At 36.0% G+C, this 27,590-nt stretch overlaps 1 protein-coding gene across 6 annotated transcripts in view; it reads left to right on the top strand.

The window, feature by feature from the left end:
- TBC1D32 (TBC1 domain family member 32) overlaps positions 1-27,590 on the top strand; it is a 246,750-nt gene that overhangs the window by 105,685 nt on the left and 113,475 nt on the right. For all 6 annotated transcript variants that reach the window (XR_001627115.2, XM_007484498.3, XM_001379912.5 and 3 more), the window contains 3 exons: positions 361-479; positions 22,980-23,096; positions 25,491-25,579. Coding sequence is in view for 5 of the 6 variants with exons in the window: in XM_007484498.3 (XP_007484560.1) it covers positions 361-479; positions 22,980-23,096; positions 25,491-25,579 (325 nt within the window). In the remaining variant the exon portion in view is untranslated. The remainder of the gene's footprint in view (positions 1-360; positions 480-22,979; positions 23,097-25,490; positions 25,580-27,590) is intronic.

The raw sequence follows: 27,590 nt of genomic DNA, 5'->3' as shown, positions 1-27,590 counted from the left end.
GTCTTTTTAAACATATCTAAGTTGGATGCTAATGTTGATAAACTTTTTCTATAAAGCTAAACTTGTCACTATTTCCTCATCTAGTACAAACCTCAATCTGTCTCCAGTCATTATTATCTTTCAGTTAATTTTGAAAGTTTATATGTCATTCCCTTTGACACTAGGCTGTTCTGCACTTCCCATTCTATATTTCATTCATTGCTTTTGGGTTCTTTGCCCTTTCTTTATATAATAACTTACGTATCAGATTATTTTAAATTTATTTCATTGTTTTCATCTTACCTGAGTGGTAGAGAGATTACCAGTAATATAGTAATTCATGTAGAATTTAAATAAATACTATAAAATGATTCATTTTAGGGTTTATTAATGCACTAATAACTGAATTATGGGCTATTTTGGAATGTGGAAGAGATGATGTTAGAGTTACACAGCCCAGAGCTACTCCAGTGGATCCCATTGACCGAAGCTGTCAAAAGGTAAGAGGGTATTTAACACATTCTCTAGAGTAAGAATTCCTAACTTTTTGTTTCAAGAACCCCTTTAACTGTTTGGTTAAGCCTATGACATGGGAAACACCCAGTGAAAATTCCAAATTAGGAGATGTTGTACCCAATGCACAGAATAGCAAGGAGGCTACTGTCGCTAGACAGCAAATTATGTGGGAAGATGTAAGTAATAAGAAGCCTGACAGATATGAAGGGACTTGTATATGGGACAGGAGCAGACTTTACAGTCAAACAAAGGACTTTACATTTGATGGTGGAGGCACTAGGAAGCTGGCTGAGCTGAGTGAATGGCAAGGTGATGTTGATAAATTTGTGTTTTTGGACAATCATTAACAACTGTGTGGAAGATGATGTGGAATAGGGAGATACTAGGCAGGGAGATGAATCATCACACTGGGTCAGTAGGCCAGACATGAAGTGATGGGGCCAGGACATGGGTGGTTCCAGTGTCAGAGGAGATAAGGCGCCAAATCAAGAAGTAGCGTGAAAGTGGAAATGGGCAAGAGTTGGGAACTAATTTACTATGGAGTTGAGATGGACAGGAGTTATCATGAGGTTTAGATTGTGAGCCTCAGTGACTGGGAGGAGTAGAACCCTTGAGAATAATAGGAAATTTGGAAGAGGGGAATATTTCTACATGACAGGGAGTTTAAGATGTCTGTTAGGTTTGTGGAGCTCAGCAGACAGGTCAGGGCTGGAGAAATAGATTTCAGGATCACCTATATAGAGATGGCAGTTGTAATTGAATCCATTAGAGCCAGGAGTGGGATCACTGAGTGAAATAATACAAAGAAAGAAGTAAAGAGGGTCCAGGACAGAGTTTTGTTAGGATACCTGCAGTTAGATATGATCTGGATGAAGAGCCTTCAGAAGACACTGAGAAGGAATGGTCAGACAGATAGGGGGAGAACCAGGAGATAGCATGGTCGTAGAATCTAGTGAAAAGAGAAGATCAAAGAGAAGAGAGTGATCCACAGTATCAGAAGCTTCAAGGAGGTTAGGAAGGATAAGGACTGAGAAAAGGCCATTACGTTTTTCTATTAAGAGATAATCATTTTAGAGAAATTTTAGTTAAATGGAGAAGTCAGAAGCCAGACTGCAAAGTTAATGAGGTAGTGAGCAGCAAGAAAGAGGAGGTGTTGAATGTAGACAGCTTTCCCTAGGAGTTTAGTCAGGAAAAAGGAGGCATAGGACAATACCAGGCCATGACAGATGGATTTTTGTTTTGTTTTTGTTTTTTTAAGGGTAGGGAAGACATGAGCATGTTTGTAGTTGGTATATTCACAGCCAGAAGAGATTAAAGCTAAGTAATAGGATGGGGATAATAGAGAGAGGAGGACACAATTGGGAATGGAATGGTATCACTTTTGCAGGTAGAGAGGTTCCTGTTGGCAATGAGAAGGACCATCTCTTCATGTGAAGTGGGAGGAGGAGGGGAAAATGGCAGAAGTCATTTTTAACAATAAAAGATAAGAAAGAGGTGAAAAGGGAGCTAGCTTTCTTGATGAATGGTCCTAATATTTTCAGTCAAGTACAAGGCAGGATTCTCATCTGAATGGGGAGAATGGGGAGCAATGGAAAGTATGAGAAGGGATGAAAAGGTGTGAAAGATCCCCTGTGGCAAGTGAGATTGTCAATTTGAGAGGTGTAAAAGAATTAAATTGCATCATTTAGGGCATAGTTAAATTTATAAAATATATATTTGTATTTGATCCTGTCAGCATGATTTTTGTGATTTACTCAACTTTGCTGTTCACGTCTAGGTAGGAGTGAAGGTAGGGAATCATAGGAGTAATACAGGGCTGAAGTTTGGTAAGTCAATATATTTGATTGAATTGGGACTCTAGAGAAGAAGACTGAGTAGAGTTGAACTGTTTCACCAAGGGTTCTGAATGGAAAAGAGAGAATTATAACCGGTGCATAAGTGATGAACTAAGAAAGAACTTGAAGGGTCATGATGAGGAAAAAGAATAGATTTTGAAGCTTTATTCTCAACTCTTAGGGTAGTATTGGATATATACTAAGCACTTAAGTGCTTGCTGAATGAGTGAATGGTATAAAAGAATATCTCTTCTACACTAAAATTAGTTAACATTGATATTTTAATAATTGATCCATTTGATTTTGATGTATTCTTCCCACCTCTCTGCAGAGGTGGACAAATATTGGTGTGTAAATTACCTTTATGTTTAGACTTTTTCAATTTTTTTTATGTTTTTTAGACTTTTTCAATGTTTTTATGTTTAGACTTTTTTATTTAGACTTTTTTATTTTTTACCTCTTCTTTTCCTTCTTTAAAATATTATATTTTTTGACTCTTGAGAAGGGTGAGGAATACTGGAAGAATTTGTATTAATGTAAAAATGCATATACTTATTCATATATGTGAAAGGAAAATTAGGCTTTTGTAGATAACTAGTAGAGTAGTATAAAATTCAAATAAAAATAAATCCCTGAGGCCAAATCTTACTTAAAAAAAACCATAAATTCACATCACCTGAGTTTTGTTGTTCTTCATTTATTTTGTTAAATATTTTCCAATTATATTTTAATCTTAGGGATTACTTAAGGAGTTGACTGAAAAGTTTTATAGGTTCATAGTTACAACTTTGATTTTAAAATGTAGAGAATATAAGATATTACTCTTTCTTTAAAAACTGAAGAAAAATCAAAATGAGAAGAAAGCATTGAAATCAAGTTTTCATCAATTCAGTTTTTAAAAAAATGAACTGTAACCATAAGGAATAAAAAAGACAGGGAAGCCAATCCCTACTTCAAATGCAATTAGAGGAGAATTCTGTCATACTTTTAAATAAAAATGAAGTGAAGGAAACAGAACAAGAAAAACAATGTATAAAATGATTTTGTGAATGTAAGTTGATAAAAATAATAAATAAATCAATAAAATTTTATTAGCACCTACTGTGTGCCAGGCCCTATATAAATATGAAAAAGAAAGACAGACCTTGCTCTCAAGGAGCTAATGGGAGAAGACAGCATACAAAGGGAAAAGAGAGAAAAGAGAGTTCCAACAAAATCCAGCAGGAAGAGATAGAAAGAGGTATTTCACTTCAAATAACTATAGACAGTATATAAACTACCTGGAAATTTACCTTCAGAGAAACTATGTAAGCGTAATTAAAAATGCTCTTTACACAAACAAAGAGAAATGGTAGACCAAGCCAATTTAATAAAAATGACAGTGCTGCTTGAAACAATTTACTTATTCAGTGCTCTGCCAATCAAATTGACAAAAGATTCCTTTAGAGATGTAGAAAGAAAAATAATATCTTTATTTGGAGGAACAAAAGATCAATAATATAAAGATAATAAAGGGGAAAATGGAAAGGAAGGGGGTCTCGAAGTGCTATATTTCAAAATATACTACAAATCATACATACAAATCGTTTTTAAAATACTACTGTAATCAAAAAAACAATTTGATGCTAGGTAAGAAAAAGAGAGAGTTAGGCATATTATATATAGAAGCAAATGAGTGCAGTAATCTCATATTTGATAAACTCAATAATTCCAGGTCCGGTGGCAAAAATTAAGCGTTTGACAAAAACTTGTGAAAACTGGAAAGTAGTTTTGTAGAAATTGTATGTGGAGCAACATTTTACCCAAAATACCAAAACAAGTTTCAAATGATTTAGACACAAAGGGTGATATCATAAGAAAATTAGAGGCTTATGGAAGAAATTGTTTATCACATAGGGGAAGTTTATAGATAAGGATAGAGTTCTTGACCAAATAAGATGGAAAATTTTATGGCAGTAAAATCAGCAATTTTGATTACATAAAATTGAGAAGATTTTGCACAGACAAAACCAATGGAACTAAAGATAGAAGAGAAGGAGGAATTTGGAGAATATAGCAAGTTTCTGTTAAACCTCTCAATTCAAGATAAATATAGGGAATGCTGAATCAAATTTATAAGAATAAAATCCATTATCCAGTTGATAAATGATTAAAGGATATGAGTAAGCAGTTTTCAGAGGAAGAAATCTAAGCTATAAAACGAAAACAGATTTCCCTGTTTGCCATGTCCAAAAATATATGCCTCATTCTGCATCTTGTTCCATTCCTTTTCACTTAGGAAGTGGATAGCATGCATAGGTTCATAGTTATTTATTATATTGATCAGAATTTTTAAATTATTCATAGTTGTTTGTCATTTCAATTGGTGTACACATTTTTCCCTACTTCTCATTTCACTATGCTTCTATTTATATAGGACTTACTAGATTTCTCTGAAACTGTCCATTTTGTCATTTTTAAAAATAGCATAGTAGGCTTCATCACATTCATTTATTATAATTTGAACACTAATTCCCTAGTTGATAGCCACCCCATTACTTTCTAACTTTCTTTGACAGATACTTTTCTTCATTTTTTGAACACTTTGGGATGTAAGCCTAATAAATGCAAAATATGGGTCTGAGTGCATTCACAAAATGGAGACACAATTCTAAAGTACTTTTCATAATAAAGGTTAGGTTAATTCATAGTTCTACAAATAGTGAATTAATGTGCTTATTGTCGCATAACTTTACCAATATGAGCCTTTTTTTCCCTTACACATTGCTAATCTATTGTATGTTAGGTTGAACATAAGAAATACTTCAATTTGCCTTTCACTAATTTTTGATTATTTCAAATATATGATCATATGGCCGTTAACAGCATAAGAACTTTCAAGGTTACTGAAACTTTGAGATCTGCCTATTTGTATCTTTTGACCATTCATCAGTTGGAGAATGGCAGTTATTCTTGGAAATTTGAATCAGTTTCTTTTATGTGTGTATGTGTGTGTGTGCACACGTGCATGTTCACGCCTACACACACACACACACACACACACACACACACACTCTAGAAATGAGAACTTTATCAGAGAAACTTGGTGCCAAACTTTTCCTAGTTAACAATTTCTCCTAATTTTTGCTGCATTATTTTTGTTCATGTAAGCCTTTTCAAATGTTATATAATCAGTGATGTGCATTTTATCTACTCTGTATATTTTAGCTATCTCCACTCTACATTATTTTGTTATGATCACCTCCCTAGTACATAGGTCTGAAAGTTAATTTCTTCCTTGCTTCTTTAACTTGATATTGATATGACCATTTAAGTTCAAATTTGGACCTTATTTAGGATATCATGTGAGATGTTGATCTAAACATAATTTCTTCAAAATTTCTTTCTAATTTTCCTGGTAGGTTAAGCAACAAAGTTTGATTCTGCATTTTGTTTATATAAACTATTCTATATATCATATGGCTAAACCTTGTGAGGGTAGCCATCTGGTCCTCAACCCCTGGTGAACCAGGGCTTTGCTCACCCAGCATGTGAAGACTGCTTTGGCCAAACTGACGGAAGAAACCAATAAGAAGGTTCAACAGCTGAGAGGGCAATGCAGCAAAGCACTGTGGAGTGCTCAGGGTGTGTTGGAGCACAAAAGACAACACGGCCATCCAATGCAGCTGAGGAAGTCTCCAGACGTAACAATTTTTCGTGCCACTGGACCCAGGCTTCCAACGCCGAGAGAGTGGGACTGTCTCCGTGCATCGGCTTTTCCACTTAAATCTCTTTCACGCACAAGTATCTTTGTGCACACTCATCTATCCTAACCCCGTCCACCCTCTTCAAGACCTGCGGCGATGGGGGAGTGGCGACGCAACAGGTGGAGGTGACCACTGGCAGTTGTAGTCACGATCCTGCACGTAGGCGGCCCACGGACCAGTGGTCGCTCGGCCCTGTGGGCAGCAGGGATGTTCAGCAGCATCCTGGGCGACTGAGCAGCCCTCTCTAGGACAGCACTGCTCACCCTAATCAAGGGAGGGGACTAAAAAAGGTGTCCCAAGCATTGCCTGCCCTACAAACACCCGGTCAGCACACAGCGGCTGGCGGGTCATCCCCTTTAAGTGGTCGAAATCAAAGAAAAAATACAAAGAAACTCCTACTAGGAGCATGGAACATCAGGACATTACTTGATAGAGAGAATATTCCAAGACCTGAGAGAACAGCTCTAATCGGTAAAGAACTGGCGCGATATAACATCGACATCGCAGCCTTAAGCGAAACACGCTTACCAGAAGAGGGATCACTCAGCGAACCCACCACTGGATACACCTTCTTCTGGAAAGGTAGAGCCACAAGTGAAGACAGAATCCACGGTGTTGGCCTGGCCATCAAGACCAGTTTGCTCAAACAGCTGCCAGACTTGCCTGTGGGCTTCAGCGAGAGGCTCATGAAGATCCGTTTTCCTCTCAGCAAAGACCGGTATGCCACAATCATCAGCGCATATGCCCCTATACTGACCAGCACAGAGGAGACCATCGAGCAGTTCTACTCTGACCTGAGTGCCATCCTGCACTCAGTGCCCACCAATGACAAGCTGATACTACTGGGAGACTTCAATGCCTGCTTTGGCCAGGACCATGAAAGATGGAAAGGAGTGCTTGGCAAACACGGCATGGGCAAAATGAACAACAACTGCCTACTGCTACTCAGCAAATGCTCAGAGTTCGAATTCACCATCACGAACACTGTGTTCCGAATGGCGAACAAATATAAAACCCAAGATCAAAACAGTGGCATCTCATTGACTACATCATTGTACGCCGGCGAGACATCCAGGATGTAAAGATCACCAGAACCATGAGAGGAGCTGAATGCTGGACAGACCACCGATTGGTTAGAGCGACTCTTCAAATGCGCATTGTGCCTCACCATCCAAAACCCTCCCAGACAGTTTGCGCATTTTACAACGTGAGTTGTCTTAGAGATCCATCTTTTTTGCAAACATTCCAGTCCTGCCTGGACAACAAGCTGTCTGCCAAGGGACCACTCATTGGAAGCTCAACTGAGAAATGGAACCAGTTCAGAGATGCAGTGAAGGAAACATCAAAGGCAGTCCTAGGCCCAAAACAACGCAACCACCAGGACTGGTTTGATGAGAACAACACTGCTATTGAAGACCTATTGAGGAAGAAGAACAAAGCCTTTATGGAGTGGCAAAATAACCCAAACTCTGCTCCTAAAAAGGACAGATTCAAGTCTCTCCAAGCCACGGTGCAGCGTGAGATCAGGAAGATGCAAGACTGATGGTGGGAAAAAAAGGCAGAAAAAATCCAGCGGTTTGCTGATATGAAAAACTACAAACAATTTTTCAGTGCCCTCAAGATTGTCTATGGACCATCAATACCCACCACCACTCCCTTGCTATCCTCTGATGGTGACACTCTCATAAAAGATAAAAAAGGCATCAGCAACAGGTGGAAAGAACACTTCAGTCAGCTTCTCAACTGACCCTCTTCAGTCGACCAAAGCGCCCTTGACCAGATCCCCCAAAACCACTTCATTGAACAACTTGATGTCCCTCCTTCAATAGAAGAAGTCCAAAAAGCCATTAAAAAATGAGTGCAGGCAAGGCACCCGGTAAAGACGGGTTCCCAACCGAGGTGTACAAGGCCTTAAATGGAAAGGCGCTCCAGGCATTCTACATAGTATTGACCAGCATATGGGAAGAGGAAGACATGCCCCCAGAACTCAGAGATGCCTTCATCATAGCCCTATACAAGAACAAAGGCTCACGAGCAGCCTGTGACAACTACAGAGGCATCTCACTACTCTCCGCTGCCGGAAAGATCCTCGCCCGTGTTATACTCAACAGACTCCTGTTATCTGTTTCAGAGCAGAACCTGCCTGAATCACAATGTGGCTTCCGACCAGATCGCAGCACCATCGACATAGTCTTCACGGTGAGGCAAATGCAGGAAAAAGGCCTTGAGCAGAACCTGAGTCTCTACATTGTCTTCATAGACCTGACAAAGGCTTTCAGCACAGTGAACAGGGACACATTGTGGATGATCCTTAGGAAGCTCGGTTGCCCAGCAAAATTTGTCAAACCGATCCAGCTCTTTCATGTTGACATGACAGGGGAAGTCCTATCTGGTGGAGAGACTTCCAATCGCTTCAACATCTCCAATGGCGTGAAACAAGGTTGTGTCCTCGCTCCAGTACTATTCAACCTATTTTTCACCCAAGTATTAAGACATGCTATGATGGATCTAGACCTGGGCGTCTACATCAAATACCGACTGGATGCCTCACTATTTGACCTTTGCCGCCTGACTGCAAAAACAAAGACAACAGAGAGACTCATTCTGGAAGCTCTCTTTGCAGATGACTGTGCTCTCATAGCCCACCAAGAAAATCATCTCCAAACCATTGTGGACAGGTTCTCCACCGCAACAAAACTGTTTGGCCTGACTATCAGCCTCAGCAAAACAGAGGTGCTGTTCCAACCTGCACCAGGGAGGCCAACTAACCAGTCGTGCATTACAATCAATGGCACGCAGCTTTCTAACGTCAACACCTTCAAGTACCTGGGCAGCACCATTGCCAACGATGGGTCCTTAGACCACGAGATTAATGCCAGGATCCAAAAGACCAGCCAAGTACTCAGGCGGCTGCGCTCCAAAGTCCTCCAACACAGAGGTGTAAGCACTGCGACGAAGCTCAAAGTGTACAACGCAGTGGTCCTCAGCTCGCTCCTGTATGGTTGTGAGTCATGGACACTGTACCAGAAGCACATGAAACAGCTGGAGCAATTCCACCAACGCTCCCTTTGGTCAATCATGAGGATCCAATGGCAGGACCGAATCACCAATCAGGAAGTCCTCGACAGAGAGCCAACTCCACCAGCATCGAAGTCATGGTCCTCAAAACCCAGCTACGATGGTCTGGACACGTCATTCGCATGGACCCACAGCGAATACCAAGACAGGTATTCTATGGTGAACTGTCAGCTGGACTCAGGAAACAAGGCCGACCAAAGAAAAGATTCAAGGATCAGCTAAAGTCAAACTTGAAGTGGGCTGGCATTACACCAAAGCAACTAGAACTCGCTGACTCTGACAGAAGCAGCTGGCGAACCCACATTAACCATGCCACCATCACCTTTGAAGATGAGCTACATCAATGTCTTGCCGCTGCGCGTGAACGCCGACACCAAGCCACAACCACATCTCCCATAACAACTGGAGTCCCATGCCCCATGTGCCACAAAATTTGCGCCTCAGCCTTTGGACTCCAAAGCCACATGAGGGTACACCGTAGATGAAACTGCACAAAGACAATAGTCATTCTTGATCACCGAGAGACTACTAAAGGTAAAGGAGATATATCAACTCTTCACTTTTTTTTAAACAGTATCAAAGCCTTAGATGTTAGCTGCTTTCTTTCTGTGTATGTCCAAAAAATATGATATTGCTTGTTAAATACAAATACATAATTTTGTTAGTATTTGTATCCAGGAAAACATAAAATAAAGAAATAAGTATGTAAAACTCTTAGCAAGGATGTCTTCAGTGGACCATTATAAAAAAAAAAATCCCTCTATCAAGATGATGTTCTTGTTTGCAGGTGATGTGCTGATTGCAAATGATTTACCATGCTTTCTGTATAAGATCTGTGGGTACTAAAGATACTGGCTTAATAGTGAAGAAAGCCTGTTGACTAGAATATGAGATGCAGTATAATGGGCAGTCTTTGCATTACTCCATTGGTGTCTTTGTTTTTCATATGCCCTGCATAAACCCAGTAGTACAAATTTTAGAGAAGACCATTTAAATGAGTAGGTCTCATGCTGTGGGGGGAGTGGGCCAGCCTCTCACAGGGGATGGGGTCTTGGAGGTGGGACTGTGTCAGCGAAATGATGGATGGGACACAGGTTTCACATTCCACCCACAGCACAGGTTTCACAGGATAAACTGCTCAGCCTTAGCTGAGGCCTGGCTTTATTTTATACCCTCATGATCACACATCTACTGGGCACACAGTTTCATTCTCAACATACATGTTTCCATGGAACCTAACAACAGACAGGAAGTCTTGGGAGATAGTCAACTAAACAGTTGCTAAGTGCAGGATCAGAGGGTAGAATCAACATTACCGAGATATAGGTTAGGGAATTCAGAGAACAGATTTGCCAGATGTTTTTATGTCTAGACAAAACCATCCTATCTAAGTGGGTATATAAGAATCCTTAGGTTTAATTTTGGGCTGTCCTGGTAACATCCTAGGGGGACATCTATATTAACCCTGCAAGCATGTTGCTCTCATCTATTTTTCCTGGGGCTATGTAAGAGTAATAATCATAGCAATTCTAATAATAAGGGGATGTTAATAATTAAAGTCACTTTGGGGGGTTTCAGTGGGTATTTCCATCCTTCCTGGGGGCTACTTTGCAGTCCCCGGTTTCCATGTGGACCGTGTCAAACACTGTGGTCTTTGATGACTCCTGGCATCTCCTTTTTTGTTTTTTAATTGTAGTGAGGTCAATTCATATTGGGCTTGATATAGGGTAGAGCCTAGCTATGGATGATGACTGTTATGCAGTCAGTCAGTCTTCTATGTATGTGACATATCAAATCATCTAAACAACACTCTTGTGATGTTACTACAACAAAGAATTCTGTGATCATTTACTAGGTTTCTACAACACTCTGTGATAGATTTGATTAATGTGAATAAAGGCATTTGTAGGTTAGTACCCCTTGACTTGCTGAGAGGATCATTGTGCTTTTGGTCAGTTTTCACTATCAATCATAATTGCTTGGGAGATTGTGAAACTTTAAAAATTATTCTACCCTACTCAGACAGTACTTTAGGGGAAGATAAAGTTGTAAACTCCTGATTGAACAATGAAGGTACTTCACTCATGCCTCATAGTGAAGCTAGAACTTTAAGCTAAGTCTATTTTTAGATCTAATACAAAATGGTGTTAAGTACCTATAAAGGTTAAATTAATCACGAAAAGGTCAAGTAACTCACAAAAGGTTAGCTTAACAAAGAAGTGTGAAGTACTCAAAAGATATAATCTAACCAGTTAAGGTAAGAACTAAGGAGTGGACATTCCTTGGGAAAATCTAATCAAAGAAGGTGAGAACTAAAGAATGGACAGTCCTGGAGAAAAGTATCTGCTGTGATTCGTAGACGTAAAAATTTAGGGGAGGTGACATAAGAGAAAATTTCTTTAAAAGGAGGTCTAGAAAAGGCAGTGGAGGGCAGTTCAGAGGAGGAACTGAGCCTGGAGGATATCCCTTAGACAGCTTCTTTGAGATGGTCTCATGGTGAGTGATAAGACTGACTCCCTTTCCCTTGGGCTCAGGGAGGCTGCTTTGGCCAAGGCCTTTAACTCCTGCCTGGCTCAGCCTGAGCCAGAGCAGTTTAAATTAACTGTTTCCTCTATCTCTCTCTTCTCCTTAATTCCCTCTCTCTTTATTAATTAAAATCACCATAATTTCCAGCTGACTTGGGTATTTTATTATTTGGGACTTTCACTTGTGACCAAATTAATTTTAGATTGTCAAGTCACAACGCTAAAATTATCCCATGATGATGAACAACAAAACATCTTTATATTTAACTGTGAGGTCTCAAAGCAGACCAGTTTGGGGGTTTTTCTTAATTTACATGTTCTGTTTTTCTTGTGTTACCTTGAAGTGCCTAACAGTGCTGCTTGGCTTCTGTTTCAACAAATGCATTGGAGTGTGGTAAGTGTAGGAAAAGATTCATTATAGTGCTCAAGCTGTTGGCCGGTGTTTATTATAGGGCCTTGGAGTGTGTCTTGTGCTTGAGAAAGGAGGGGTCATGGGCAGTAATCTTTGGACTTTAATTCTATAATTGCAATCTTTTTGGGGTAATAACCTAGAGGGCTTAAAGTAGGATATATATTTATTGATCCTTTAAATATTTGCTCTCATATTATTTTTCCTGTATTGGGGAGAGAATAATAATCATAACAAGTCCATTAATGGGGAAAATTAGGAGAGAGAAATCACCGAAGGGGGATCAGTAGGGGGCCCTCATTCTGGGATTTGCTTTGCAGACATACTTTCGTCAGACTGTGACTTTGTCAGCTGGTCTGTGTAAAGATTAAAATTTAGGGGAGATGGGGAGACTGAGGCATCTGAGGCAGAAATTAGTTTCTCTCTGCAAGGAGTATTATATTTTTTAGAGGTTTATTAAAGGTTAAAGATTAAGAATATACAAGTAAAAAACATGTGCCTAGGCCAGAGGCCTAGACAAAATAACCTCACATCATGGAAGAGACTCCTCTGCTCCAAAACGGAAGTCCAAAAGACCCCTGAGCCTTCAAAAGCCTTTGCTTCCACTTAAATACCTTCTCGATCTCGGCCCAGGTGAGATTACAAGGCATTCTGGGGAAGTGGAGCAAAGGCTCATGGGGATTGTAGTCCTGTATTCGAGTCTATTTTTTACATTCCCCCGTGTGATCATTTGCAAAAAAATTAATTTTTTTCCAAAGGATCATGAAAACAAAATCAACTTAAAAGATTACAATAGTGTGAGGATAAGAGAAAAAGAATAAAACCAATAATTACTGGACGCATTGACAGAAAGCCAGTTAGGGGGCAGTCCCCTTTGGCATGAAAGTATGCATGCAAATAAATGTTCATTAACCACACCCAAAGTTCATTTTGTGCAGTTCGTGGTCTGGAGGCTTCTTCATGATGGCTTCTCCAACAGTTCATTTTCTGAATTCAGGGAAGTAGCATCTTCTTTACCTAAAATTCTTCTCAAAAGGAATTTAAACTTTGCAATTTAAATAATGATATTTTTTTACATTCCCCCCGTTAAGAGGGTGATATAAAAAAAAAAAGGGATCACTTAGGGATGCATGGCTGAGGTATGAGGTATATGAATCAATTGGCAAGAGATATTAAAAAGACATCAGAAAAATCAAAGGGAAAGAAAAATTTCTGGATGAAAATATAGACTATCAAAGTCTTATGTGTAAAAATTTCAAGTAGAAGAAAAATAAATCTATAACAGGTCCTTCAATCAGGGCCCAATCAAAATGATCTAAGTAATGATGCATTTACCCAATCAGTGCCAGGACTACAGAAAGGTACCACACTATGAGAGGCAGAAAAGAAAGGGACCAGATTATAGAAGCCAAGTAGGAGCCAAGGTTTTGGGGATACTCGTCTGTGAGTATCTTCAGAGTGAGTGTAGATACAAGGAAAGCCTATGTCTTAACACATGTTAAACATAGTAACCTTGAGTCTTCACACTAGGTTCAAGACCTTTGTATTGGCTTAGAAGTGCATCAATCCATCCTGGATTGGCCTTTCTTTGGCCCTATGAAATGGCTCTTGTGTGTATCTCTTGTCCTGGAATCAGGCAGAATCATTAAGCAAAGTCCCATAATTTATTTAAATAATTAGTGGCATCATTTTTATAGTCACAAGCTTTTTAGGGCATGTATTAGCAAATGTATCTTAAACTTGTGGCACTGAAAATCAAAAGGTTAAAGAAAATCTTAATACTGGTGACATGTGCTTCAAATATAAAAAGGAGAGAAAAAATAATAAAAAAACCTGAAAAAGTATATTGCACATGCAAGAAAAATATAATAATAAAAGAGCTTTAAAAAATTCAAAAATATAGCTTATAATCATTGACAATCTCTGTCAGCTAAGAAAATATAAAATACAAGGCTTTCTCACCAAAAAATGAGATCCATTTCCTCTTTGTATCTGGCCATGATCACTGTGAGTAGAAGGCAAATGAATTGAACAAGGTTAACAATTTTTCATTTTTAAAAATACAGTAGTACAAATATGTAGGTATCAATATCCCCAAAATTCTCAATAGCCCAATTAATTACAATAGCAAACAAACACACTATATATTTCACATAAGTTGCTTTTTGACATTTTTAAAGCTTATGAATTGATGGGTATCTGTCACAATTTTTACAAACATAGCAATCCTTCAACCTTGGTATTTAAACATATTTTTTAAACCAAGTAAAACTCATCTTGGGTTTAGAACATAATCAAGAAATCTATATATCATTCTGGTGCAAGTAAAGTAGTGAGCTGAAGAGTATAAATAAAGGGGTGCTCCTTTTGGAGGCTTTTTAAGGGTACAAATGCCCTGAAATTAACTGCCCAACTTCCATTCACATGTGGGAAGGTTGGGGGTTATAAAATACATTTCACTTCAGCTACTAGAATGGGCCTTACCTCGAGGTAGGGGCAGGCAAAAATAACCAGAGATAGTTTAAAAAAAATTACAAAAATCATATTTAAAAAACCCTTAAAATCATTTCATTTGAGGTATTTAGCACATTAAATTTTCCAAAGGTTGTTAATACAATTATAACCAGTTCTGAAGTCCATCTATCCTCAGCAAAATAGAAAAAAGCTGTTTTTTCATATATGGGCTTATTCACAATAATATTTGTTCAACACAGTTATCGGGGAAAAACAACAGAATTTTAAAACTCAGTACATTCAAAATAAATTCAATCAACCTTCAGTTCAAGCAGAATAATATTGAATCCAGTAATATATGAACTTAAAATCACAAAGTTAAACCATAACAAAACAATGCAATAGAATACAGAGATGTTTATAAACCATTGGAGTCTGAAATGCCTTAGAATGTAGCCTTTAGTCTCTTCAAAGTTCCTTGGGGTTTTTTGTTTGTTTGTTTGTTTGTTTTTAATTATCCATTTAAATGTCTATTGTCCGAAGGTAGAGTAGTAAAGGCTAGGCTATGGGGTTCAAGGGATCCGTCCAGGGCCCCATAGCTGGGAAGCATCTGAGGCCAGATTTTAACTAGAGACCTCCCGTCTCTGGGCCTGGCGTCCAGTTCGCTGGGCCACCCATTTTCCTCCCCAAAGGTAAAGTTGAATCTTTGGGCTGAGTCTGCTCCCAGACAGGCAGGCAAAATCAATGAAATTGCCAGAAGAGTCAAAAATCCTTTTAAACAGCCCATTGCTATTAAGTTTCTGTTTGAAAAGTCTGTTTCTTCTCTCTTTTCTCTTCTCTCTTTCCCCTCTCTGATCACCCTGTGGCCAATACCCCCAGCCACGTGGAGGCTTAGCCTAAGGGAAAATTACCAGGTCTCCTTTCCCTCTCGTCTCTCCCCTCCGCCCACGTGGCCAATACTGTTACCAGCTGGTCGCAATGAGTCCTCAGCAATCTGCTCCAAGGATCTGGGTGATGAGCCGGCTGGGTCGGGCTCCTGGGTCTGGGGCACAGAAATAGGCAGGCAGCGGGCCGGTGAGAGGCCAGGAGCAGGAGCGGCTGCGGGGGTGGTCAAGGCCGGGACCAGGTACCAGGTGAGGATGATCAGGGCTGCAGGCTGCAGGCAGGAAGCGGCGGGCAGAGCCAGGTGGGGTGGGCAGCAGGTCCGGAGTCTGTAGCAGCTTTGTGAGGGTAGAAAACCTTGGCCAGAGAGATATGGCTCAAAAAAAATTTTTTTTTTCTAGGTACTAGATATTAAAACTGAATTTAAGATCAGAAAAGAAATCAGAAGACTGAAAGTTCTTTTTTCCATTAGGTCGCCAACTGTAAAGATTAAAATTTAGGGGAGATGGGGAGACTGAGGCATCTGAGGCAGAAATTAGTTTCTCTCTGCAAGGAGTATTATATTTTTTAGAGGTTTATTAAAGGTTAAAGATTAAGAATATACAAGTAAGAAACATGTGCCTAGGCCAGAGGCCTAGACAAAATAACCTCACATCATGGAAGAGACGCCTCTGCTCCAAAACGGAAGTCCAAAAGACCCCTGAGCCTTCAAAAGCCTTTGCTTCCACTTAAATACCTTCTCGATCTCGGCCCAGGTGAGATTACAAGGCATTCTGGGGAAGTGGAGCAAAGGCTCATGGGGATTGTAGTCCTGTATTCGAGTCTATTTTTTACATCTGGGTATGATGGCCTCCAGCAGTCACAGAATCAAATAGGAGACCAGGTTGCATTGTATTTTGGAGATTATGAAATTAAATTATAATTTTTGTTGGTGCTTTAAAATATTTTGACCATATCACTGAAATTCATAGTATGTTTTATCTAGTTAGTATTGGTACTAATTTCATTTAAATCACAGTCTTTTAATATATATTCATCCTTTATAATACTTGTCCATCTGTATTTCTCCTTTTACTCTTCATATTTGTAGTAGATATCATTTCTTTAAATTTGTTGACTATAGATGAGCTTCCTCATAGATCAGTTAAGAAAAATTATTGTGGTATAGTGCTTTAAAAACTAATTAGTTTTGAACTAGTTAAATCAAGTAATTTGTTATTTCAAGCTAGTTTTCTTTATTACTGGGTATTCAAATTTTTGCTTTGTTTTTGGCATGAAATTGAGATCCTCTTGAAAGATTTTTAATTCCCAAGAATAGACTTTGCTTTAAGGCAATTACTGTTTTGCTTTTTTCCTTAAAAATAAATACCACAGTTAAAAAATTTTTTTTTACTTTGTATTTTCAGTCATTTTCATATTATTTTCTAAGCATTAATAATACTGAGAAAATGGCTCATATACATCTTTTTAATTATAGTATATCAGAATTATCCTTATCCTAGAAACATATAGTTCCATATATTTAATTCATTTCCTGAATTTTTCAATATACATAATATATTAAGCTATATTAACAATTCTTCAAAAATCTTAAAATAAAAGTTGATACTTTTTCTATTATCCTACTCCACTAATAATCAGACCTCAGGAATGTTTTAGAACAATACACTTATTGGAATGTGTTCATGTAACATTCTACTTAGCTGAATATGGGAAATAGCACATTAGAATTAATTAAGATAATACATAGACTGAATTTTATCATTTGTTGCTCAAGTGTAATCTTGTGGAAATCAATAGGGATTCTACAGATAAAATTATTGTGTTATAGTAAATTACAGTTGCATAATTTGTTGTAAACAATATCTTAAATAGAAAATTATTAAAAGGTTTATTAGTCTAGTATAATTATGTTGATTAAATTCCATTGACTGAAAAAATTAGCACCTTTCCAAAACAATATTAAATAAATGTTACCACATCCTATAAGCTATATATGGTTAATTGATATGATCTAATTTGAACACATTTACAATTTATGTTTATATGTATATGTGTGTGATAGGTTAATAAACAGATTGCCACCATGAATTTTTGAGATATATTTCTTTTGCATTATTCCCCTATATATATATATATATATATATTAGTATTAGTAATCATAGATTGTGAATTTACGTGCTCTCCACTAGGAGATATCAATCTCTCCTTTTGAAGAGAAGAACCCCTTTCCCCAAGCAGAAGCTTTATGTCTATATATATATATAGCCTTTTGATTTTTCTTCTTTTGATTTTCTTCTTGAGTGTAGCTAAAGAGGCCCCCACCCTTTTTATTTTCTATTTCTGGGAATAAGTTTTGGGTATCCTAAATCCTATGAAAGAAGTCTCAAAACTTACAAATTATAATCTTAAATACATGTCCTAATAAATGATTACTAAAACCCAAGAATTGTTGTGATGCTATAACCAGAGAAATACTTCAAAGAGTGTTTCAGCTAGAATTGTTGGAGTGCTGCCACCTAATAAATCCTTGGACAGGTCTAAAAACCTGACTCAACTAAAAATTGCAAACCTAAGGAATTCCCATATGCTTGGAAACATTGCAAGATAAAGAAAAGACATAGAAGCTTTGGGAAAGATTAAGGAGGATAAAGGAAGTAGGATAGAAAAAGATACAAATGGTGGGAAATTGGAGATAGCATTTTGTTGGATCCCTATAAAATCTGAGTAAATCTGGGCATCTGTACCCACTACTTTATAGTCCTCTCAGACTGTGGAGCGTCTTTCTCTCTCTCTCTCCCTCTCTCCCTCTCTGTCTCTGACTCTGTCTCTGTCTCTGTCTCTCTGTCTCCTCCTCTCTCTCCCTCTCCCCCCTTCCCCCAACCCACACTTACTGCCTTTCCCCAGGCATTGTCCCTAGGCCCACCCACCTCATGCCTCTAAATAAAACCTCTTGAACTCTGCCAGCATCAAGTCTCCTTTCTGCTCATTAGAGTGATTCATGGGAGAATGAGCTCCCCCTCCCGAATTCCACTCCACACAATCATTTATCTGCTAATTTCTATAATATTGGCCTGCTTAACTTCTTTTCCACCAAGATATTTTCTTTCAATTCATTTGTTACATACTTGTTAGATAATTATATTAAACATTATTTTTGTAATTATTCTTTTTCATTCAGTTCCATGGTGCCTTTCAAGAAATTGTAAAGTCAATAAATAGACTCCAAATCAGCATACTAGAAGAAAATTTGAAAATTGGAGTACTCAAAAATCAATTGGAAATCCAAAAGACTATAGTGCTAAAATAAAATCAAGAGTTGAAGACTAACCAAACTGATGAATGTTAGCCATCTCAATTAAAAATAAGGTGGAAAATTAAATTAACAACTAATTAAAATCATAAAGAAGCCAGAAAAAATAAAAATAATTACCAGTACTTACTACTTCAAATTAGAAGCCAACAAAATTTAAAATCAAAAGAAATATCATATTACTTTAAAAATATTCAGATTATCAGACCCTCAGATAATGATCATTTTAACAATATTTTATTTTTCCTCAATTACATGCAAAAATAATTTTTAATCTTCCTTTTTAAAAATTTTTGAGTAAAATATCCCTCCTTCTTTTTCCTCTTCCATCCCTGAGAGAGTAAGCAGTTTGATAAAGATTTTATATATTCCATTATGTGGTGATAGATGTTTGTTTTGATTGTATTAAATATTTCCACTACCTTGAACACTTCTTGCATTCCTCATATAAATCTACCATAATAATAATGATTTTTTTACATAAATTGATATAGCTTTTTAACCAGAATTTTTTAAAAAATTGAAGCAATAATAACTAACAAAATTAGTGGTTCTCTTTGCTTTATCCTTCTCTAGTTTAGATATTAGGGGTATATTTTTCTGATAAAAGAAAATTGGAAGAGTGATTTCTTTCTCATTTTTTACAATAATTTATTTTAGTGCAGGTATTCTTTAAAATTCTGACAACCTTTTCTTTGAGTCTGTCTGAAGAGTATTCTTTTTTTTTTAAACAATATTTTATTTGGTCATTTCAAAACATTATTCATTGGAGACAAAGATCATTTTCTATCCCCCCCACCTCTCCCATAGCTGATGCGCGATTCCACTGGGTATCACAGATGTTTTTGATTCGAACCCATTTCCATGTTGTTGGTATTTGCATTAGAATGTTCATTTAGAGTCTCCCATCAGACATGTCCCCTTAACCCCTGTAGTCAAGCAGTTGCTTTTCCTTGGTGTTTTTACTCCCACAGTTTGTCTTCTGCTTGTGGATAGTGTTTTTTCTCCTAGATCTCTGCAGATTGTTCAGGGACATTGCATTGACACTAATGGAGAAGTCCTTCACCTTCGATTGTACCACAGTGTATCAGTCTCTGTGTACAATGTTTTCCTGGTTCTGCTCCTTTCGCTCTGCATCACTTCCCGGAGGTTGTTCCAGTCTCCATGGAATTCCTCCACTTTATTATTTCTTTGAGCACAATAGTATTCTATCACCAACATATACCACAATTTGTTCTGCCATTCTCCAATTGAAGGGCATCCCCACATTTTTCTAATTTTTGGCCACCACAAAGAGCGCAGCTATGAATATTCTTGTATAAGTCTTTTTCCTTATTATCTCTTTGAGGTACAAACCCAGTAGTGCTATGGCTGGATCAAAGGGCAGACAGTCTTTTATCGCCCTTTGGGCATAGTTCCAAATTGCCCTCCAGAATGGTTGGATCAATTCACAATCCTACCAGCAATGAATTAGTGTCCCTACTTTGCCACATCCCCTCCAGCATTCACTCCTTTCCATTGCTGTCATGTTAACATCTGCTAGGCATGAGGTGATACCTCAGAGTTGTTTTGATTTGCATCTCTCTGATTATAAGAGATTTAGAACACTTTTTCATGTGCTTATTAATAGTTTTGATTTCTTTGGCTGAGAACTGCCTGTTCATGTCCCTTGCCCATTTATCAATTGGAGAATGGCTTGATTTTTTGTACAATTGATTTAGCTCTTTATAAATTTGAGTAATTAGACCTTTGTCAGAGGTTTTTATGAATATTGTTTCCCAATTTGTTGCTTCCCTTCTGATTTTAGTTACATTGGTTTTGTTTGTACAAAGCTTTTTAATTTGATGTAGTCAAAATTATTTATTTTACATTTTGTGACTCTTTCTAAGTCTTGCTTGGTTTTAAAGTCTTTCCCTTCCCACAGGTCTGACATGTATACTATTCTGTGTTTGCCCAATTTAGTTATAGTTTCTTTCTTTATGTTCAAATCATTCACCCAGTTTGAATTTATCTTGGTGTAGAGTGTGAGGTGTTGATCTAAACCTAATCTTTCTCACATTGCCTTCCAATTTTCCCAGCAATTTTTAACGAATGGTGGATTTTTGTCCCCAAAGCTGGGATCTTTGGGTTTATCATGTACTGTCTTCCTGAGGTCACTTGCCCCAAGTCTATTCTACTGACCCTCCTTTCTGTCTTTTAGCCAGTACCAAATTGTTTTGATGACTGCTGCTTTGTAATATAGTTTGAGATCTGGGAGTGCAAGGCCCCCTTTCTTTGTATTTTTTTTTTCATTATTTCCCTGGATATCCTTGATCCTTTGTTCTTCCAAATGAACTTTGTTATGTTTTTTTTTTCTAAATCAGTAAAGAAATATTTTGGGAGTTCAATGAGTATCGCACTAAATACATAAATAAGTTTGGGTAGGATGTTCATTTTTATTATATTGGCTCATCCTACCCATGAGTAGTTAATGTTTTTCCAATTGCTCAAGTCTAGTTTTAGTTGTTTAGAGAGTGTTTTGTAGTTGTGTTCATATATTTCCTGTGTTTGTCTCGGGAGATAGATTCCTAGGTATTTTATTTTGTCTAAGGTGATTTTGAATGGGATTTCTCTTTCTAGTTTTGAAGAGTATTCTTAATCCTATCTTTGTAAGGAAATTGAACTACTTATAAAAGAACTACTACGTAAAATAATCTGTCTACCAAGAATTAGCTAAATTTGTTATCTATCTTTTTCATGAATTTATACCCTCCCTTTTATGCTTACAAAATTGAAGCCCTCCTTCAAGACACTAACAATATAATATTACTCCCATACCTAAATCATGAAATCTGACTTATTAGAAAAGGATAGAATGAATTATATGTCCCATTACATCTGTAGAACCAAATTTTTTTACTGAGTAATTTGGTCAAGTCATTAATTTCTGTCTTCATTTCTTTATTTGTAAAAGCTGGACCTTGTACTAAATAATCTTTGCTGTACTTTTAAGCATTAATGGTCATGATTCTACCTGGTTTAGATTATTGTATGAACCTGATTTTTATTTGATAAGGAATTATATCTGCAAATGCAAATGAATATAACCTTCAAGTGTTAAGTAGATATGTGAAGTGTTTGGATTTGAATGAACTTATTTTGGAAATATTTGTAGTTTTATGCAAAATTTTGAAGGCTTAGATTAATTTTGTATACAGAATACTACTATATAGTGTATATATCTGTATGGGTATTATGGTGTTAAACAAATACTTGTCTATAATAAAGAGCTTATGTTGTGAAATAAAGAAAAAAAGTTGTATAATAGGAAAGGAGATGGGGAGTTTTTGAAAATATGAATAGGATTTCCAATTTGAATTTATTAATAAGGAAATATTAGAGAATCTTGAGCAGAGGGGCAATATGATAAGCTGGCATTTTAGAAGAGAGATTGCATTTTAGGTAGAATTGTTCACAGTAGAGAGACTTGATGATTCTAATGATAAAATATATATGTCTGTTCTTTATTATAAAAAAGCAATGAGTTTTAAAGATCACTTTACCGGTAATGTGTGTTTTACTCAAAGTATACTTTTCTAGAAATCTAAATTACTTCCATAAACTAGCAATAACTGGTTAATCTCATTTTTATGCTTTAGATAGAACAGAAATTGTTAACCTAGGGTCCATGAATTTCTCAAGGTGTTCATGGGTATATATCAAAGGGGCTATGAACTTGAATGGGAAAAATATTTTTATTTTCATTAAATTATTCCTGAAACATAACATTTTATTCAATTTTGTATTAAAAATATTCTAAAGGAATCTTAAGTTTCATCTGGCCCAAGAAGTCCATGACACACACATACAAAGGTTAAAAACACTGAGATAGAGTAACTCAAGAAGTGATTCAAGTTGATAGGACACTTTCTAAGTGTTAAAATGTTTATTAATACTTTGATGTCTAAAATGTTTTTGTGTTACTTTTTTCACAGTTGATAAATGTGAATATACTTTATATGTGAATATCTCTTTTGTATCTCTCTACTTTGGATATATTTCTTTAAATGAATATTATTTTAAAAGAGAAATGATTTGAAATCTTGCAATTGAAAATATGCCAATCTACCCTCTCTTTTAGTCATAAATATAAACAATTTCTTTCTTTGATTGAACATTAACATGTATTCCCTTTTCTCTTTTTCCTACTTTACTTTCTCCCCTCCTGTTTCTATTGTTTTTCTTCTTTCCTTTTATCCATAGTCTTTTCTAGCACTGATAAATTTATTATCCTACCCTGCTGTTTATGAACTTATAGGAAACCAAGATATTCCAAATAAATCAGAATATTCACTTCGAGAAGTTCCTACTTGCATTATTGTAAGTATAAGAACCATCATTAGACTTTTAGATATAAAACTTCTATAAATAAGAACATTCTTTAAAATTAATTTATGGCCAATTTTTATTATCTCCTCATAGATTATCCACATTGTAAATTATACTTAATTATGTGATTTAATTTTGGCATTATATGCTCTTGCTAACATTGCTCCAGGACCCATGGTTATCTTCTTATTTGTGTTTGAAAGAAAAAAAAAAAGATCATACTTAAGTCATACAGAGTTGAATTTATAAGTGATTGAAATTATTTTTGGTGACTATTTTTATTATCTTTAGAAGATAGACAATTAGGAAGAAATTCAATTTCAGTCCAAATATATATATATATATATATATATATATATATATATATATATATATACACCCTTTTAAAATCTGAATTAAAAAATATCTACTCTAATGAACATTTTTATGATCAATTTTTTATAATGAAAATAAACAATTTTTATTAGAACTGCATATGGATAGTATATCCTTTTTTAATTCAAGGCATTTCACACTTAATACTCAATGTTTTTTTTTTATTTTTCAAAATTTTTAAGTGCTTTAACATATCAATATGTTTGGTTTTTGAACCCATTTAAGATTTAATGAATAAAGACATAAGCAAAGGTTTAACAAATACTAATTATTTGGTACCATTCCCTCACAAGGGCAGAATAATATTTCTCTCTGCTTCTGAAGAGACTTTAGAGATCTTGCCCAATGGAAGATTTTCTCATTTTTGTTAATGACATGAAAGAGTGTTTTCTTCCCTCACCACAAAGGAAACTTTGTTACATGGTAGAATGACATTTTTTTCTATTCCCTCAGGAGGCAGGAGACTAGCATATGTAATGGGAGGGTTATTCCTTCAAGAGACTCCAAAATAGACAAGAGGCCCAGGGCTCCTCAAAATTATGGAGAAGATTATTTCTAAGAACTTTATTACATTGTAGCAGTATATTATTCCATTAGAGAATGCTAAGTTCTTGCTTCTTTTAAAAAAAATCATAAGTGAATGAATGTGAATTTATTCAGTGCTTGTTCTATGTCAAGCAATGTAGTAAGTGCTTGGAATACAAATGTCAGCTAGCTCCTGCCCTCATGGAGTTTAAAACCTAAAGAAGGAAATAATACATATAGAGAAGTGGTAATCATTTAAGTCAAAGAACATTTTTCAATCCTGATTATGTGCCAGACACACTGGACAAAACAGATATTTTGGTTTTTAAAACATTGGGGAAATGATAGATCATTAATATCCTTTCTAGTTGCAGGGTTGGTATTGGTTTGGTTTTGGTTCCATAGCTAGAAGGACTACAAGTCCTCAGAAAAAAGAGGACTCATGCATGATGATAAGATTGCAGAAGAATAGAAATAAAGTTTGACTGTCCAACTAGATCTAGTGATTGGTGTGAGGCACTCACCAGTTAGGACAGTGGGGGTCCTACGTCACAAGTTTCAGAGCCACATGGTTAATCTTCTCTGGTAAGAAAATGGAATATTGCTTGACAAATTGGATTCAAAACTAGAACTTTTGAGTCATGAGGCCACTAAGTGTGCTGGATTCCTTATTCAGCTGCTTGCATCAGGATCTTTAAATCACTTAAAAGCCTGGATTGTTTTATTTTTCATATTTTTATCCTCATCCCCTCACTTAGTGCCTGGTGTTTAATAAATTTCCAATGTTTGATCAGTTGTGATTCAGAAAAATCTATAGCAAAATATTTTGAAAGTGCTTCCCATAGGAAATTATGATACTTTCTCTTACCTGAAATTAACTGAAGCAAAATGGTAGGCATACTGCCTTTACAAATGTCACTAGAGAACTCTTTAATTTCCTTCTTCTCAGAACTCTTCCCTTATCCTGCTTCTGCTTCTCATTGATGACTGAACAACAAATGTGTATATATTTTATATAGCATTATAGAATGTCAAATATATTCATGTAATTTTTCAATTCCATGTTTTGTAGAACTGTCACTTAAAGTAAGGGCTGTGTCCTCCATATGATATAGAAAACTTGAGATATACTAAGGAGACCTGAGTTTGCCTAGTCCCAAAGAATTGTCAGTAGTTAACACAACTTCCCCTTCATACCGTTTTAGAATTGTGATCTTACTTTTATAAGCTTCCATTATAATTCTCATTTTCTTAGCTTACTTTATTGAAATTTTGAAAAATATTTTGGCTGGAAAAATTATATGAAAAAATAAAATATTTTTTTAACTAAAATGGATAGAGGATACAATACCTGGAGAACTATTATCATACTAATTCATTTTTTCTAATACTGATTCAGTGAGTTTTATATGAACCAAATTATATTATTTCAATAAATACCTGCTATATAATATACAGTATTACACTAAGTCCATTCTTTTTCAGGATATTATTGATAGACTTATAATTGTGAATTCTGAAGCCAAGATTCGCTCATTATTCAACTATGAACAATCACATATTTTTGGTCTGAGGTATGGAATTCTTTTTTTTTGTAATATTCTTTTTCTTTGTAGCATAAGAGTTTTCTGTGTATGTGTTCATTAACATTTAAAAAGCAAGTATCTCTTTAGGATATTTAAAAATATTTTATTTTTCTTTCTCCTGTGCTAAAATAAAATAAATACCAATTATTATCCAATATTTTTGCTTATTTTATGTGTGGCCTCAAAACTGTCAAAAAGAAGTTGTGTAATACTTTGAAGACCACCTCAATCAAAAGATCCTGTCATATCATTTCATGTTTATTCATTGTTATTTTGCTTTATAATAGTGTAGCATTCTTTGCTCTGGATTCTATTTGATTTAACTTTCATGAGAATAATTAAATTGCTGTTTATCACTCTCAAACTTCAGAGTGAATTGGAGGCTTCCTAAGTTTGGAGCAGATCACACCCTCACTACAATGTGGATTTGCTTTTGATGGGATATGGTGATATTTTGACCCAATTTTGATCCATTACGACTTATTTTTTCTCGCTTTTTATTGTAACCTTTGAGCAAAACTCCTGTCTCTTAAATCTTCAAAACTAATATAAAATATAATAATTATGTAATATAATATAATATAATAATAATAATATAGTAATCATGCAATGGGTATTTAAAAATACAAATATAAAGTATCAGTAAAATATTTTTAGAAATGTTCATAGATCAGCCATTTCTAAGCAAAAGCCTAACTTCCAAAATTATTTTTGTTTTTGATTGTAGCTCACATTGATAAAAAATAATCCCAAATGAATACTAGATTTTTAAAGAATTTGCTTTAAATAATTTTTCAGTTTTGTTTGATTAAACAATATTTTTTGCTTGAAAATTTCAATTATTGTTCAAGAACAAGACATTTTTCAAGGAGTTAACATAATTTTCTTACTTTTGAACAATTTTATGGATGCCTTTTGTTTCTAAATAATAATCATTATTTGACATACTTTACTCCCATCCACCAAATAAGCCTTCTCTGGTAATAAAGAAAAACAGATAAAGCAGAATTATTCAAAACAATAGTCATTTGTAGTGTATTTGATATATTTCATGGAAAATCACTCATCTCTTTACCTCAAAGTAGAAGATACTTTAATAACTCTTCTTTGGGACCTAGATTATTTAGTGATGAACTTCATTTTAATATTCATTTTAATATTGATATTATTGTTATCAATATGTAAATTATTATCTTAATTTTGTTTACCTTGTAGAATTTAAAGATTACAGATGTGTGTTTATATTTGATGGGATCCTAGAAAGGGCCATCTAGTCCAAACCACTGTTTTACATTTAAAGAAACTAAGGCCCAGAGAGATTGAGTAACTTGCCTCAGGTCACCAAGGATGCAAGTGGGAGAGACAGGATAAGAACTTTTGATGTCAAATTCATTTTTTTCCCCCACTTTACCTCATTGGCTCCTATTTTTACATTTCTTTAGTTCATATAAGTATTCCCAAATTCCTCCCCCCCCCTTTTATTTAAACCCTATTGGTTCTAAGGCAGAAGAGTGGTAAGGGTTAGGCAATGGGGGTCAAGTGACTTGCCCTGGGTCACACAGGTAGGAAATGTCTGAGGGCAGATTTGAACCTAGGACCTCCCATCTCTAGGCCTGACTCTCAATCCACTGAGCTACCCAGATGCCCTACCCCACCCCAAATTCACTTCTGGTGAATTACAAATGCAATATATGTCAGTGGTATGATATAAGCACCCAAAAAACCTAAGCTGCATTTAGTTCGCTTTGTACATTCCAGAAATAAAATGAAACTTCTGTTGTACTCTACCTTCATCAGTATCATCTGGAGTATTATGTTTTCGCCATTAGTGTTTGAAAAGGACAGTGATAAACTGAAAAATGTGCAAAGGAGAATAATTAGAAGTTTTGAGGAGGATTGAGTAGTCCATGGAATATGAGGTTCAGTTCAAGGAACAGGAGATGTCTAGCCTTGAGAAAACTTGGGTTGATAGAAGAAAAAAGACTTTCTTCAAGTACAT

The sequence above is a fragment of the Monodelphis domestica genome, chromosome 2 (genome assembly GCF_027887165.1).
Source record: "Monodelphis domestica isolate mMonDom1 chromosome 2, mMonDom1.pri, whole genome shotgun sequence".
Classification (NCBI taxonomy): domain Eukaryota; kingdom Metazoa; phylum Chordata; class Mammalia; order Didelphimorphia; family Didelphidae; genus Monodelphis; species Monodelphis domestica.
This window is presented reverse-complemented; position numbering and strand designations above follow the sequence as displayed.